The 18,752-nt window shown below is 37.5% G+C and overlaps 1 protein-coding gene across 2 annotated transcripts in view; it reads right to left on the bottom strand.

The window, feature by feature from the left end:
* The window catches only part of LOC123775098 (uncharacterized), a 215,839-nt gene that overhangs the window by 185,794 nt on the left and 11,293 nt on the right, over positions 1–18,752 (bottom strand). The window contains exon 1 of one of the 2 annotated variants that reach the window (XM_045769961.2): positions 17,496–17,598. The exons of the other annotated variant lie outside the window; for it this stretch is intronic. Coding sequence (XP_045625917.2) covers positions 17,496–17,508 — 13 coding nt within the window. The 5' untranslated portion in view covers positions 17,509–17,598. Of the gene's footprint in view, positions 1–17,495; positions 17,599–18,752 lie in introns of those variants that run through there. 2 annotated transcript variants of the gene reach the window in all.

Genomic DNA, 18,752 nt, shown 5'->3' on the forward strand with positions numbered 1-18,752 from the left:
TGTCAACAAGAATTATATTTATGGAACGTTAATAGGCTAAAGACAATATTGGAACGTGTCAAAGCTGCAGATATAGTGTTGGAACACATCAGGAAAATCCAAATAACATTGCCGTGCCTCTATTCCCTTCTGGGTTTAGGAGTTGCTTACACATTTTAAACAATAGGAGTCATCATCATTTTTTTATATCTTATAATTATTTACACATTTTTATGATATTAAAAAAAACAAACTTGAGAAGTGAGTTATGTATTTTCCTCGTATGGCAAAATTAATTATATATAAAGTTATACACAAGGGAGAGTAACACGAAAATGACCAAAAACAATGTAATGTAATGTCGGGTGAATGTATGTATATATATATATATATATATATATATATATATATATATATATATATATATATATATATATATATATATATATATATGACACTTTCAGACCACGAAAAAAGAATTGAAACAGGAATTTCCTTAAGTACTTTCGTATTTAATAATTACAAGTCACAAGTCAGTAGATTTTGACATATATAGGCAGGAGAAAGTGAAGTGAGGTACAGTGTCAAATTTCAGGAATTTCTCTATGCCCTGAGAAATTCCTGTTCTCAGGGCTTAGTTATCCACTGAGTGTATATATATATATATATATATATATATATATATATATATATATATATATATATATGTCGTACCTAGTAGCCAGAACTCACTTTTTGGCCTACTATGCAAGGCCCGATTTGCCTAATAAGCCAAGTTTTCATGAATTAATTGTTTTTCGACTACCTAACCTACCTAACCTAACCTAACCTAACTTTTTCGGCTACCTAACCAAACCTAACCTATAAAGATAGGTTAGGTTAGGTTAGGTAGGGTTGGTTAGGTTCGGTCATATATCTACGTTAATTTTAACTCCAATAAAAAAAATTGACCTCATACATAATGAAATGGGTAGCTTTATCATTTAATAAGAAAAAAATTTGAAAAAATATATTAATTCAGAAAAACTTGGCTTATTAGGCAAATCGGGCCTTGCATAGTAGGCCAAAAAGTGAGTTCTGGCTACTAGGTACGACATATATATATATATATATATATATATATTAGGCAAATATATATATATATATATATATATATAAATTTGGTAGCAGAAATATATATATATTAGGCATATATATATATATATATATATATATATATATATATATATATATATATATATATATATATATGTCGTACCTAGTAGCCAGAACGCACTTCTCAGCCTACTATGCAACTCCCGATTTGCCTAATAAGCCAAGTTTTCATGAATTAATATATTTTCTCTATTTTTTTTCTTATGAAATGATAAAGCTACCCATTTCATTATGTATGAGGTAAATTTTTTTTATTGGAGTTAAAATTAACGTAGATATATGACCGAACCTAACCAAGCCTACCTAACCTAACCTATCTCTATAGGTTAGGTTCGGTTTGGTAGCAGAAAAAGTTAGGTTAGGTTAGGTTAGGTAGGTTAGGTAGTCGAAAAAACATTAATTCATGAAAACTTGGCTTATTAGGCAAATCAGGCCTTGCATAGTAGGCTGAGAAGTGCGTTCTGGCTACTAGGTACGACATATATATATATATATATATATATATATATATATATATATATATATATATATATATATATATATATATATATATATATATATATAATGGGTATGTTGCATATTTGCTACTTCTATATTGCTCTTGCTGCTACTATGTTGGTTCGGGGTCTTGAAGTGGGTAGAATATAGTTATGTGTTAATTGGCTGTTGATTACTGGTGTTGACGTTTCCAACATAACCGTTAGAGAAGCCATTGTTGACTAGGACCTGCCTTACCCATGGAAGCAGGTCGATGAAGAACTCTGTAGGGTAAGGTAGGTCCTAGTCAACAATGGCTTCTCTAACGGTTATGTTGAAGACGTCATAAAAAGATAGGTGAAACGCCATGCAACCTCTGAAGAGTCAACTAACACAACACCTGTACCCCATATTAGACTGTTTTACAGGAACTTCTTTTCGACGGCTCATAAAACGGAGGAAAGTGTCCTGAAAGATATTATTAATAGGAACGTTATCCCTACAGACAAAAATCAGAACATACAATTGACAATTTACTACGAAAAAACAGAAAACGGCCAGCCTACTTATGAGAAACTCTCCAGACACAAAGCAGAACGCTTTAAAAGACACCAACGTCGTCTATGCCTTCACATGCCCATTTGGAGACTGGCAGCCCCAAAGATCTCAGTATATAGGCAAGACAACATCATCTCTTTCTAGGCGATTAACAATGCACAAACAACAGGGCTCCATCAAGGAACATATAATCTCCTCTGACAACCAGACCATCACCAGAGAAATCTTAACAAACAACACAGAAATCATCGATAGGTACAGCGATAGCAGGCGGCTCGACATCAGCGAGGCACTACACATCAAAAAGTCAACACCAGCAATCAACAGTCAATTAATACACAACTATATTCTACTCACTTCAATGCATCGTATGGGCCAATAGGCCCTCTGCAGTTGCCTCCATTCTCATGTACCCACCTCACCCAATACCCACCTTACCCCAACCAATAAAAAACGAGGATTATGTCAAATGATTGCACTAAAACAGAAGCGATAAATAAGCAGGGAAAAAGGAGAAGTCCCCTCCTCCATTTTAAACTTAGACCCAAATATCACAGGAAAAAGGTTATCATGTATAACCAAACTCAATTACGGGCTCACCATAGCCCGTGCTACATGTACACTTCGTCCTGAGTAGCTAAATCTTTAACAACAACAACGTCAAATGATTCATATACAGTGCATCGAGTGTATCATAAATGTAGTTCACAAGTGTAGTGTTAAGTGTAAAGAAGTCTCTGAGAATGTAAGAAGCCCTTACGAAACGCTTCTAAGCGTCAGACCATTAATAAAAAATGAATTTTGGAGAATTGATATTTTCATTACCATCGACAGTGAAGAAAAACATAAGAAATATTGAACAAATTTGTGTTAGAATTATTAATCTTACTTTTTCGGTCATATTCAACAACATATGTTTACAAGAAAGACTGCTATAAATACACACACACACACACACACACACACACACACACACACACACACACACACACACACACACACACACATATATATATATATATATATATATATATATATATGAATATATATATATATATATATATATATATATATATATATATATATATATATATATATATATATATATATATATATATATATATATATATATGTATGTGTGTGTGTTTGTCATTAAACACAACAGCATTGTGACTATTATTAATTTTCTTTTTGATATTTTCCATTCTACGCAAATATCTTCTACCATCTGGAGGGTGAAGAAACACTACATCACTTTCCATGATAGGTGTAATAGATTCCTTTCCTTACATTCTTTGAGAATGTAAGGAATGACCTTGCAAAACGCATCCCTAGGCGTCAAACCAAAATAACAAGTGTGAAAATGAACTTTGGAGAGTTAATTTTTCAACTTCGCTCGACAGTGAAAAAAAAACAATGTCTGAACCTTTTCAAATAACGCAATAGCAAGTGTTCAGATGTCTATCAGATACTAAGATCATTCTGCCACATTAACCGAATTGAAAGGCTTTTGTAGTTGTCCCCTACAGTGTGGAAATACTGCATTTAATAATAATAATAATAATAATAATAATAATAATAATAATAATAATAATAATAATAATAATAATTTATTTACAAGAAGTACAATGGGTTGATGATATTAAATTGGAGTGATATTTTTACATTCTTGCAAAGCCACTAATCACTATCATATCTAACACTAACTTATCAGGTAAGATGAAAAGGCACATTGTAGCAAGGTTTTATATCAACAATATAAATTGACAGAGGTGATTACACTGCTAAAGAGTAAGAACCTGGTCAGTCCTAAATACTAATATTGGGAAAGTGGGTAGTACAAGATACAGTGTGAGTTTGAAGCATTAGGTAGAAAACTATGAGGATAAAATTAGGTACTTTGTGGTTTTACTTTTGAACAGGGCATAAGTTGGACAATTTGTTAATTCATCAGGGAGTGAGTTCCAATGACTGGGCCCTTTTATTTGCATGGAGTGTTGCACAAATTTAGTTTGACTCTGGGGATATCGAAGAAATATTTATTTCTGGTGTGGTGCTCATGGGTTCTACTACACCTGTCAAGGAAAAGTTTCAGATTAAGGAGTAAGAAAGAGTTTTGTACATGTAAATAGCACAAGAGAATGTGTGGAGTGAGTGTATGTTTATCATGTTGTCTGAAGACACAGTTTGTTATAGATTTTTGTTAAAGATTTTTGCTGAGTGATGATAGGCTTGAGGTAATTTGCAGTGGTTGAACCCCATGCACAGATATCGTATGTAAGATAGGGATAGATCAGTACGTAGAATAATGAGAGGAGAGCAGAGTGGGGAACATAATATCTGATTTTAGAAAGTAAACCTGCCGTTTTTGAGAATTTTTTTGCGATGTGTTGTATGTGGGTGCTGAAGTTCAGTCTCTTGTCTATGTATAGGCTAAGGAACGTTCCCTCATTTTTATTGGTAATGTTAACATTGTCTATCTGAAGTTGAATTTGATTTGATGATTTACAACCAAATAAAATGTAGTAAGTATTTTCTATGTTTAGTGTAAGTTTGTTGATTGACATCCATGAGTGGACTTTTTTTTAATTCATTAGTGACAATATTATTTAGTGTGTGGGGGTTGGGGTCAGAATAGATGAAGGTAGTATCGTCAGCAAATAGTATAACATTTACCAAATTTATAACATACTGGTCTAAATCTCAATCTTCTGCATGGCGGCACCACTAAATATGATTTAATTCTGCTGACAATTTGTGTGTGGGGTTCCATTGCTAGGCGTACAGATCTCTAGTTGATTATCATGTCTTGCACCTAATTAACTTCCTCACCTCTGTGTTGGACAAACTTGAAGTAATACAGAATGAAGCCATGAGGATAATTCTTGGTGCCCCAATATGCACAAGACTCATCAACATGAGGGAAGAACTGAAGCTTCCAATTCATACTAGAGAGAATCATGCAAGTCAACACTACCTTTTGCCTTAAAGTCATGAGAGATCCTACATCTCCTGCATTGCTCAGAGACAAATTATTCAGTGCTGTTAACATCTTACTGACTGGTGCCAACATACCAACTCGTTTTAAGACAAGTGTCTGAGTAAAAATGCCTACAATCTCATCAAACTCAACATTCCTTTTAAGTGCAACCTACCTGTCTCCGATATTCCCCCTTTATCTGTACCCTACCACTCATGTGTCATACACACCCGGCACCAAGAAAGGTAATGAGAATCTTGCTCTTCTCAAAGCTATCACACTTGAAACAATTGCCTTCTCCGTTGAAAATTTAAGCTCTCACGAGCACTGTTTATACCGACGGCTCAGTCCAATCTTCTACTGGACGGACTGCAGCAGCATGTAGGTTTTACAGAAATAATATTTGCACACAGACTATTAGTGTCAGGTTAAATAACGGGCTGAACTCCACACAAACAGAACTATCGGCACTACAACTAGCTACCAGTACATTAAAAAACATTAGAGGAATAATATTTTGTGATTCAAAGTCTGCTCTTCAAGCAATTGAAAACTGGAAGATCGACACCAAGAACCTCATAGTAGCGATTATAAATGACCTAATTGCTGAAGAGAGTAAAGAGTTTCGAATCTCCTTTGTATGGATATCTTCACACATAAATATAACCCATCATAATGATACAGACATTGCAGCCAAATTAGCGTGTAACAAAGATGAAGTTGAATTAGACCTAGGTATCCCCATCTCTACTGTCAAAACTATATTGTACCAAACCACTCAGGTCTGATAGGAGAGAAATTACCGACTCCCGACGACCTGAAAGCACCAGTATAAAAAGCTGATTTGTTCAGATCTGAAACCTATATCTATGGGCAGCACAAAACGTCTACCAGACTGTGCGACACAGTGGTTGCAAGGATCAGGTTGGGTTACCGTTACCTGTGGCAGGTGGCTACAAGTGACGGATCTCCCAATCCTGAGCATCCAGGTGCAAACTCTGTGAGCAGGAACTGCGGCATGATCTCCCACATTACATCACCGAATGCCCAGTTGTCAGACCATTCAGACCCATTGGCATAAGGTACCTGGAGCTTGTAATTACTTTATTCACGTGTTCTTGAGGATATCCTCATATTGCACCCAAAATTTGCCAGTGCAGGCTACTGAACATATGGCCCTTGTATGACTAACCATCCTGCGAGATGGAGACTCAGTATCACTGTTACCTTATTCACTCTTGTGTTCATGATATCCTCATAATGCACCGAGTTTCCCAGTGCAGACTACTTATCACATGCCTCTGTATGACTAACCATCCTGTGTGATGGGGATTTTTAGCAAGTAGCCAGCTTTGTGACACACTGTACTCCACCACACACTGTAGTCTAGGGTAGCTGCACAAATGCAGATGTACTAAAATGTATGTGTATGTATATATATATATATATATATATATATATATATATATATATATATATATATTAGATGATATTCAGCGTCAAAAAGAAAAAAAACTAGTCTATATCAGCTGGGCCAGTTTAATATATATATATATATATATATATATATATATATATATATATATATATATATATATATATATATATATATATATATATATATATATATATATATATATATATGTGTGTGTGTGTGTGTGTGTGTGTATTCACCTAGTTGTTCTTGCGGGGGTTGAGCTCTGCTCTTTCGGCCCGCCTCTCAACTTTCAATCAACTGTAACTAACTACTAATTTTTTTTCCACACACACACACACTCAGGAAGTAGCTCCGTAACAGCTGTCTAACTCCCAGGTACCTATTTACTGCTAGATAATAGAGGCATCAGGGTGAAAGAAACTTTGCCCATTTGTTTCTGCCTGGTCCGGGAATCGAACCCGGGCCACAGAATTACAAGTCTTGCGCGCTATCTGCTCAGCTACCAGACCCCAAATCACTATGTGTGTGTGTGTGTGTAATTACCTAAGTGTAGTCGGAGCCGGTCGAAGTGGAGCCGGTCGGCCGAGCGGACAGCACGCGGGGCTTGTGATCCCGTGGTCCTGGGTTCGATCCCAGGCGCCGGCGAGAAACAATGGGCAGAGTTTCTTTCACCCTATGCCCCTGTTACCTAGCAGTAAAATAGGTACCTGGGTGTTAGTCAGTTGTCACGGGCTGCTTCCTGGGGGTGGAGGCCTGGTCGAGGACCGGGGCCGCGGGGACACTAAAAAAAGCCCCGAAATCAACCTCAAGATAGTTACAGGATGAGAGCTACGCTCGTGGTGTCCCGTCTTCCCAGCACTCTGTCATATAACGCTTTGAAACTACTGACGGTCTTGGCCTCCACCACCTTCTCACCTAACTTGTTCCAACCGTCTACACTCTGTTTGCGAAAGTGAATTTTCTTATATTTCTTTGGCATCTTTGTTTAGTTAGTTTAAATCTATGATCTCTTGTTCTTGAAGTTCCAGGTCTCAGGAAATCTTCCCTATTGATTTTATCAATTTCTGTTACTATTTTGTACGTAGTGATCATATCAAATCTATTTCTTTTGTCTTCTACTTTTGGCATATTTAATGCCTCTAACCTCTCCTCGTAGCTCTTGTCCTTCAGTTCTGGGAGCCACTTAGTAGCATGTCTTTGCACCTTTTCCAGTTTGTTGACGTGCTTCTTAAGATATGGGCACCACACAACCGCTGCATCTTCTAGTTTTGGCCTAACAAAAGTCGTGAACAATTTCTTCAGTATTTCGCCATCCATGTATTTAAAAGCAATTCTAAAGTTAGAATTCATAGGCTTCTCGCACAACGTTCTTTATGTGGTCCTCAGATGATAGTTTTCTATCTAGAACCACTCCTAGATCTCTTTCTTTATCAGAATTCTTTAAAGATTTCTCACATAATTTATAGGTTGTGTTGTGAACATAGATGTACTAACGGTCCATCTATGTTCTCCTATTGCACATTCCATAACATGGCATTTATTCACATTAAATTCCATTTGCCAAGTGTTGCTCCAAATACTTATTTTGTCCAGTTCTTCTTGAAGGGCATGACAATCATCTAAGTTTCTCATCCTTCTAATTATCTTAGCATCATCAGCAAACATGTTCATATAATTCTGTATACCAACTGGTAGATCATTTATGTAGACAATGAACATCACTGGTGCAAGAACTGAACCCTGTGGTACTCCACTTGTGACACTTCTCCAGTCCGATACATTGCCTCTGATTACTGCCCTCATTTTTCTATCAGTCAGAAAATCTTTCATCCATGTTAGAAGCTTACCTGTCACCTCTCCAATATTTTCCAGTTTCCAGAACAACCTCTTATGTGGAACTCTGTCCAAAGCCTTTTTTAGGTTCAGATAGATAGATGCAGTCAACCCAACCATCTCTTTCCTGTAAAATCTCTGTGGCTCGATCATAGAAACTGAGTAAATTCGATACACAGGATCTTCCAGATCGAAAACCATACTGTCTATCTGATATTATATCATTTCTCTCCAGGTGTTCTACCCATTTAGTTTTTATTATTTTTTCCAATACTTTCACTATTACACTTGTCAATGATACAGGTCTATAATTGAGGGGATCTTCCCTGCTGCCACTTTTGTAGATTGGAACTATGTTAGCCTTTTTCCACACGTCTGCTACGACTCCTGTACACAGGGATACCTGAAAGATCAGGTGAAGTGGAATGCTGAGCTCAGATGCTCATTCTCTCAGAACCCATGGTGAAACTCCATCTGGGCCAACTGCTTTGTTCTTACTTAGCTCCTTTAGCATATTTTCCACTTCATCTCTAGACACCTCTATACGCTCTATGTCGTTCTCTGGAATTCTTATTGTCTCTGGTTCTCTGAAAATTTAATTTTGTACAAACATATTTTGGAACTTTTCGTTTAATGTTTCACACATTTCCTTTTCATTTTCCGTGAATCTGTTTTTCACATTCAACCTCTGGATATTATCCTTTACCTGCAATTTGTTGTTTATGAATTTGAAGAATAGACCCGGTTCTGTTTTACATTTATCCGCTATCCCTTTTTCAAAATTTCTCTCTGCCTCTCTCCTTACTGCCGTATAGTTGTTTCTCACATCTTTGTATCCCTGGTATGTTTGGGGGTTTGGCCTCTTCCTATATTGATTCCATTTTTGTGTCTTTTGGTCTCTGGCCCTCTCGCAATTTCTGCTGAACCAATCCTGTTTTCTGGCCCTGCATCTCTGTTTTGGTATGAATGTTTGTGTGTCTTCATCGTATATTTTGCAAAATTTGGCAAACATTTTATTTACTTCCTTGCCTAGCAACAAGTCTGTCCAATTACACTAATTAAAAAAATTTCGAAGTTACCCATAGTGACCTCTCTTGAAATCGAGTTTATCAACTGTTTCAATGTCCCTATTTTCCTCTAGATGATATCTTAAAGCATATTTAATTAACAGGACGGGATCACTCTTTCCCAAGGGAGGAAGGTACTAGATGTCAAATATCTCTTCTTCTTTCCTGGTGAATACTAGATCCAGTACTGACGGAACATCCCCTTCCCTCTTTCTTGTGGCCTGCTTGACGTGTTGATACAAGAATGTCTCCAGAATGAGGTTCACAAGTGTATGAGGTGTGTATGTGTATGAATGAGGTGTGTGTGTGTGTGTACTCACCTAGTTGTGTTTGTGGGGGTTGAGCTCTGGCCCTTTGGTCCCGCCTCTCAACCGTCAATCAACAGGAAATGTGTGTGTGTGAGTGTGTGTGAGAGTATGTGAGTGTGAGTGTGTGTGTGTGTGTACCTAAGTGTAGTTATGGGATAAGAGCTACGCTCGTGGTGTCCTGTCTTCCCAGCACTCTGTCATATAACGCTTTGAAAGTACTGACGGTTTTGGCCTCCACCACCTTCTCACTTAGCTTGTTCCAACCGTCTACCACTCTGTTTGGATTGATTGTTCAAAAAAACCATGAACTATATGTTTAACACATCTCTAACCCTGTCCATGGAGGACAGAAGAAAATGTATATATGCTGGTTAGCATTGTAAATGTGTGGCCACGTCTGAGGTAGAAAATAATAATAAAACTGTTTGAAAAGAAAACTTTATAATTTTTCCGACACCTTTGTTTCATTAGCTTGAATCTGTGTCCTCTTGTTCGTGAAGTTGCTAGCTTCAAGAATTCCTCTTTGTTAATTTGGTCGATTCCTGTTAGTATTTTGTAAGTGGTGATCATATCACCTCTTTTTCTTCTATTTTCTAGTTTTGATATGTTTAACGCCTCTAGTCTCTCCTCGTAACTCATGTTTGAACTCGGGTTCAAGTTCAAGTATGTTTACTGAGATAAGCAATAAATACATCTCAAAGGGATAGAGTAGCTTAGGCTATTTCTACCCCCCCCCCCCTAATGAACTCGGGTCCAGAAGCCATTTTGTAGCACCTCTTCCAGTTTCCTTTTGTGATTTTAAAGATTTGGGCACCATACAACTGCTGCAATTCCGATTTTGGTCTCGCAAAAGTCAGGAACAGTTTCTTTAGTATTTCACCATCCATATAATTAAAAGCGCCTGAAGTTGGAAAGCGACGCATACGCTCCTCTCACAATATTCTTTATGTGTTCCTCTGGCGACAGCTTACTATCCAAAACCACCCCCCTAGGTCTCCTTCTTTGTTAGAGTTTGTTTGTTTGTGTCTAGTTGTATTCACCTAGTTGTGCTTGCGGGGGTTGAGTACTGCTCTTTCGGCCCGCCTCTCAACTGTCAATCAATCAATTGTTACTAACTACTAACTAATTTAATTTTTCCCCACACACATAGACACCCAGGAAGCCGTCCGTAACAGCTGTCTAACTCCCAGGTGCCTAGTTACTGCTAAGTAACAGGGGCATTAGGATGAAAGAAACTCTGCCCATTTTGTTTCTGCCATCACCGGAGATCGAACCCGGACCCTAGGATTACGAGTCCAGAGCGCTGTCCACTCAGCTATTAGACTCCCCTATATGTGTGTGTGTGTGTGTGTACTTACCTAGTTGTGCTTGCTGGGTCGAGCTAGGCTCCTAGCATTCCGAACGTTCTTAGTGCATCTCTCCCTTTGTGTGCCGTGTCCCATATAAGAAAAAACAAATACAAAAGAATTTTCCATTTTGTGTATGTAATTTTATTTTCCGCTCACGAGAACGGACTGTATAGACAGCTCTGACACTGAAGAAGTTCTTTCTGACGTCCCTGTGACTCATTTGCATCTCAAGTTTCCATCTATGACCTCTCGGTCTGCTGCTCCTAGCTTTGAACAATGCTGCTTTATCTACCGTATCAGTTTCCAGGAGAACCTTAGATGTTATCATATCCACACCCGTATCTCTCCTTTCCTCCAGTGTGCTACGGGCTCACCATAGCCCGTGCTGCTTGGAACGTTTTGCTCCAAGTAGCGAATCTTAAACAACAACAATTCCAATGTGTTAAGCTCCACATTGAAGGAAAGGAGAAGTTAAGGGAAATTATATGTTAACTGGAAGTCTTCATTCAGAAGAGTTGATGAACATATGAATGAAGACACTTCATACGGCCTTTTTCTTGGCCTATACGAAGCCTCTCGTACTTATGCAACAGTGGAAAGAGTTCCATTGTAATCGTTTTAATAAAAATCTTATCTTAAATAAAGTATAAATGAATAAAAAAACATATAAACCATTATTAATATACAGCATGTTTTAGTAGTTCGTATTAAAACAATTTAAAAATATTTATATTTAAAAGCCTCTTACATTTCGTGATTCGAAGAGTTCTCACAACAAATTTGGTGGAAATTTTCAGATCAATTAATAAATAGAGCATTAAGCATTAGGCGACTTCTTACCAAATATCGATGTTGTAGGAAAAAATTAATTTAAATTTGTTCGATGTTTGCCTTATATATTATCACGAGCTTTTCACGGTATTTTGTAAATAATGGTTTACAGGGTTTTCACATAATTCATCACCGCATGTAAACCAAATAGTTTCAAGGCCTTAACAATGTTTTCAAACCCAGGAAAATATTGTAAACATAACACAATTTTAGAATGAATTTTATAACCGCTAATTTTCTTACATATTTATTGTGCTTTGGGTAGCATAGCTTGAATCCAACAGTACTCACCTAGTTGTGCTTGCGGGGGTTGAGCTTTGGCTCTTTGGTCCCGCCTCTCAACCGTCAATCAACTGGTGTACAGAATCCTGAGCCTATTGGGCTCCATCGTATCTGCAGTTGAAATTGTGTATGGAGTCAGCCTCCATCACATCACTTCCTAGTGCATTCCATTTACTAACTACTCTGACACTGAAAAAGTTCCTTCTAATGTCTCTGTGGCTCATTTAGGTACTCAGCTTCCACCTGTGTCCCCTTGTGCGTGTACCACCCATGTTAAATAATCCATCCTTGTCTACCTTGTCAATTCCCCTGAGAATGTTGTATGTGGTGATCATGTCTCCCCGAGCTCTTCTGTCTTCCAGCGTGGAAGCTGTCTTCCAGCGTGGAAGCTGTCTTCCAAAGCACAGCGTTATGCTTTGGGTGGCAAAGTTTACCTCCAACAGTGTTGTGCTTTGGAAAGCAAAGCCTGAATCCAACAGTGTTGTGTTTTGGGTGGCAAAGTTTACCTCCAACAGTGTTGTGCTTTGGAAAGCAAAGCCTGAATCCAACAGTGTTGTGTTTTGGGTGGCAAAGCTTGAATACTATATTGTTGCGCAAAGTAAAGAATTTAAAGCAAAGTTTCAATTCTACATTGTTGTGTTTTGGGTAGCAAAGCTTGAATCCAACAACGTTGTGACTTGTGCAGCAAAGCTTGAATCTCAGAGTGTTGCGCTTTGGATACCAAAGCTTGAATCCATAAAAAAATAAATTTATATACTCAAAGTCTGGACTAACAATGCAATAAAATTTTTAAATACCTAGAAGAAATATTCGATTTTTTAACATTCCATATTTCCTGAGATTTAAGAATTAACAAAGGGAAAAAAATTTAGAATGTTTAGTCTCCAGAAAATCTGTTTAAAGGAATTTGATCATCAAATTTCACTAAAAATTAAACCGAATTTACACGTGATGGCAAAATACACAAAATATGATCAACATATCTAAACTAGGAGATAATTCCAGAGCTAATTTTGCCAATATATTTCTTAAGAAAAAGTGTTTTCTACAAATATGAAAGCAATAGGAGTGAATTTCCCTTTGCCAATCCAATTTGCCTATATATATATATATATATATATATATATATATATATATATATATATATATATATATATATATATATATATATATATATATATATATATATATGCGAACAAGCCTGAATGGTCCCCAGGACTATATGAGTTTTCATATAGTCCTGGGGTGTGAGTTTTCAGTTATATATATATATATATATATATATATATATATATATATATATATATATATATATATATATATATATATATATATATATATAATGTTCCTTGTATTTGTATTACAAAAGATGCGTTGAAATATGAACGAAAGCACTCAGGTATTTCGTGTTTAATTTTCCCTCGTGTTAATATGTTTTACATTATTAATCATGTGTTAATTTTTTCGTGATTCACACACACACACACACGCACACACATTGCATTAATCAAAGAACATTCGGAAGGCGGAGCTAGGAGCCTAGCTCAACTCTGCCAGCACATCTTGGTGAGTACACACACATAGACAGTTGAAAAACCTGATATCAGGAGAAGACACTGTAAGGAACTTCCCAAGTTCTCTAATGCATTTGATTGGAAAGACTTAGACTGAGGCAAGGAAGTAAATGAAATGAATGACAAGTTTTGTGAGATATATGATGAAGGCACAACAAAATGTATACAAAATATATGCAGAACTAGAGAGCAGGATTGGTTTAATATATAGTATGAGAGCGCCATAGAACAAATGACAAAAAAATGAATAAATACAGGAAGAGGTCAAATTCTTAAATGAACCAGCAGTACAAATAAGCAAGAAACAACTACACATCAGTGAGAAGAGAGGCAGAAAGAAACTTTGAGAACTGACCCAGGTCTACTCTATAAATTTATTAGAAGCAAATTGACAGGTTAAGGATAAAATCCAGAGGTTGCTAATGGGGAATAGATACACGGAGAAGGAAGAAAACTATCAGAAGAAAGTACCAAGCTATTACGACTACATAGCACTGGGAAGGGATCAGGATAAGGATTTGGGATGGGGCGGGAGGAAAGGAATGGTGTCCAATCACTTGTACGGTCGGGGATTGAACGCCAACCTGCATGAAAGGAGACCGTCGTTCTACCGTCCAGCCCAAGTGGATACACGGAGAATGAAAAGGAAATACTGTATGTGAAACACTCGACGGACAATTGTAAAGTGTGTTTGTGCAAAATGAAGTCTTCAGAGAACCAGACATAATGCAAATTTCAGAGAATAACATAAAAGTGTCTCGAGACTACGTGAAAATAATGTTCAAGAAGCTAGGTAGAAACAATGCAGTTGACCCCAGATGGAGTTTCATCTGGTGTTCTGAGAGAATGTGCATCTGAGCCCAGCACTCCACTTCCAATTGATTTTTCGGTCATCTTTGTGTACTGCAGTCTTGGCCGATTGCGGAAAAAGGAAAACATTGTTCCAATTTACAAAAATGGTAGCAGTGAATACTCCCTTAATTAAAGACCTGCATCGTTGACAAGAATAGCAGTCAAAACACTTCAAAAAAATAATTAAAACCAAATGGGTACAACACCTGGGGGAAAATAATATAATAACAGACAGTATGGTTTTCGATCAGGAAGATTCAGTGTAAAAAAAATCTACTTAGTTTTTATGATAGAGCCACAAAGATTTTACAGGAAAGAGATGATTGGATTGACTGCATTTATCTGGACCTAAAAAAGGCTTTCGGCAGGCCCACATAAAAAGTTGTTCTGGAAGCTGGAACATGCTAGAGGAGTGACAGGCAGACTGCTGACATGGATAAACAAAATTCTGGCAGAATAATGAAGGCATTAATCAGAGGCAATATATCAGACTGAAGAAATGTCACCTGTGGAGTACCACAGGGTTCAGTTCTAGCACCAGTAATGTTTATTGTCTTCATAAACGATTTACGAGAAGGAATACTGAATTATATGAACATGTTTGCTAATGATGCTAAGATACTAGGGAAGATAAGAAACAAAGACGATAGGCATATCCTTCAAGAAGACTTGGACAAAATATGTATTTGGAGCAACACTTGGCAAATGGAATTGAATGTGAATAAATGACACATTATGGAGTGAGGAAATGGAGAAAATATGACACACACAACCTTCAAATTATATGAAAAAGCTTGAAAGAATTATCGGCTTGATGCCTTCTTTGATAATTACTTACTTGAAAGAATTCTTATAAAGAAAGAGATCTAGGGGTGGTTCTGGATAAAAAGAAACTGTCACCTGAGGATCATTACATAAAGAACATTGTGTGACGAGCCTATAAGAACCGCTTTTAAAGACATGGAGGGCGAAAAATTAAAAAAAAATCACGACCTTTGTGAGACCAAAGTTAAAATATACAGCAGCTGTATGATGCTCATATCTCAAAAAGCACATCTTTAGACTAGAAAAAGGTGCAATGACATGCAACTAAATGGATTCGGAACTGAAAAACAAGAACTACGAGGAGAGGTTAGAGGCATTAAATTGCAAATACTAGAAGACAGAAAAGAGGTGATATGATCAATACGAACAACATAGTAACGACTCGACAAAATTGACTCAGATTTTTTTAAAACAGCAACATAGAATAAGAAGCTCAAAGTAAGGTAACAAAGCTGCTGAAAAATATCCGATAGTTCTATTTCGCAAACAGAGTGGTAGACGGTTGGAACATGTTAAGGGAGAAGGTGGTGGAGGCCAAAACCGTCAAAGCGTTATATGACAAAGCGTTATAGGACAAAGAGTACTATGAAAACGGGACACCACGAGCGTAGCTCTCATCCTAGTAGCGTAGCAATATTAAATATATATATATATATATATATATATATATATATATATATATATATATATATATATATATATATATATATATATATATATATATATATATATATTATTAAATATGACCGAAAAAGTAAGATTAATAATTCTAACACGAATTTTCTCTATCTTTCTTACATTTCTTTTCACTGTTGATGGTAATTCAAAGATCAATTCTCCAAAATTCATTTTTTTTTTCATTGTCGAATTTTGGAGAATTGATCTTTGAATTACCATCAACAGTGAATAGAAATGTAAGAAAGATAGAGAAAATTCGTGTTAGAATTATTAATCTTACTTTTTCGGTCATATTTAATAATATATGTCTACAGGAAAGACTGCTACCAAAATATACTAATATATATATATATTATATATATATATATATATATATATATATATATATATATATATATATATATATATATATATATATATATATATATATATACACCATTTTTCAAAAACTCAATCATTTTTATTATAATATTTATTTAACAAAACTTCAAAATATTGAAGTAGCAAGTTAAAAAAATAACAATTAATGATCACATTACATGTAGAGTACGTCCATTGCCCGTGGCCGTACGAACAGTCATCCTCGAGACTATAAATCAAGCCGCTACCTTATAAACCGCTTATCAGATAGCGTCACTATTGCTACTATATACTTCCCTCTATTACGTTCGTATCGTTGATACTGAGTCGAACGTGGAAATTGTGGTATTTTTACAGAAAGAAACAGAGTACTGTAGTAATATTTTGGTGTACTGATAGGCTACCATATATAGGGGGGGTGAGTAGATTTGTTGCGTGATAAGTCCTTACTTGTAACTTTTTAATATGCGTAAGAAATTTTTACAGCTGTGCGAGGGATATATATTTAATCACACACATTATACGAGGACTAATGATATTTATTAGGCTCCGAGGGCAGGCAATGTTCGATTTATGTGTTAAGTTTCCCATTAATCCAGAAATAATGAAATCCACCTGTGTTACAGGCACTTGTAAATATTATATAAAGTTCCTGCATTCGAATAGGACTGTGATATACTTGTAATTTCGGGTGTAGATGTCTTCATTAACAATAACTTACAACAAAAACCTAATAACATTAATCGAATGCAAATTATGCCTTGTATAATATACCACACACAACACCATGAAGCCCAGACATGATACACAAATCACTGTTATAAACATTTAACACTGTAACACTCTGCTGGTGTATGTTGTCCAACGAGTGAACATGACGTGCATAAATATTTCGAAATACAATTTTTATGATTGACGTGTAGATCAGTAGAATTAGAGCAACACTCACCAATGTCCATCATCGTTGTGGAATGCTTGCCAGTGAAGCATGGCAACTCACGCCGCCACTAGCCAGGTGTCCGTCCTGAACGAACCAACATTGAATGTGAACTGAGCTGCAAGCTAGCTGCCCCTCACACCCTCTCCACCCCCATGTTCCCCTATCCCCCAACCACCCTGTTGCTGCTTCCCCCCTTCTCTCTCTCTCTCTCTCTCTCTCTCTCTCTCTCTCTCTCTCTCTCTCTCTCTCTCTCTCTCTCTCTCTCTCTCTCTCTCTCTCTCTCTCTCTCTCTCTCTCCCCTTCCATCTTCCATCACCTACTTTTCTCCACCACTCCGTTGCTGTCGTCTCCACCAGTTGATGACAGCCTCTTCTGCCAGTACTTACCATCAATCTCCATCCTTCCTCAACCTCTGTTCCTGCCACTCACCCCCCGCTCTCCTTCTGCTAAAACGTCATCTTTATTTCCACTTCAGCAATAATTTTGTTGTAGTTTTCCAGCATGTTAATGCTACTCTCTCACAGTCACAACTTGGGATTTGTATCATCCATCCTCCACCACACCTGCTGTCTCCCACACACACACACACATCCCCTACCACACCTGCTGCCTCCTACACACACACATCCTCCACCACACCTGCTGTCTCCCACACACACACACACATCCTCTACCACACCTGCTGCCTCCCACACACACACACATCCTCTACCACACCTGCTGCCTCCTACACACACACACACACACATCCTCTACCACACCTGCTGCCTCCCACACACACACACATATCCTCCACCACACCTGCTGCCTCCCACACACACATCCTCTACCACACCTGCTGCCTCCCACACACACATCCTCCACACCTGCTGCCTCCCATACACATCCTCCACCACACCTGCTGCCTCCCACACACATCCTCCACCACACATGCTGCCTCCCACACACATCCTCCACCACACATGCTGCCTCCCACACATCCTTCACCACACCTGCTGCCTCCCACACATCCTTCACCACACCTGCTGCCTCCCACACCACAATCCACCACACCTGCTGCCTCCAACACACACATCCTCCACCACACATCCACACCTGCTGCCTCACACACATCCTTCACCACACTGCTGCCTCCCACACACATCCTCCACCACACCTGCTGCCTCCCACACCACAATCCTCCACCACACCTGCTGCCTCCCACACACATCCTTCACCACACCTGCTGCCTCCCACACACACATCCTCCACCACACCTGCTGCCTC

The sequence above is a fragment of the Procambarus clarkii genome, chromosome 92, assembly GCF_040958095.1.
Source record: "Procambarus clarkii isolate CNS0578487 chromosome 92, FALCON_Pclarkii_2.0, whole genome shotgun sequence".
Lineage (NCBI taxonomy): Eukaryota > Metazoa > Arthropoda > Malacostraca > Decapoda > Cambaridae > Procambarus > Procambarus clarkii.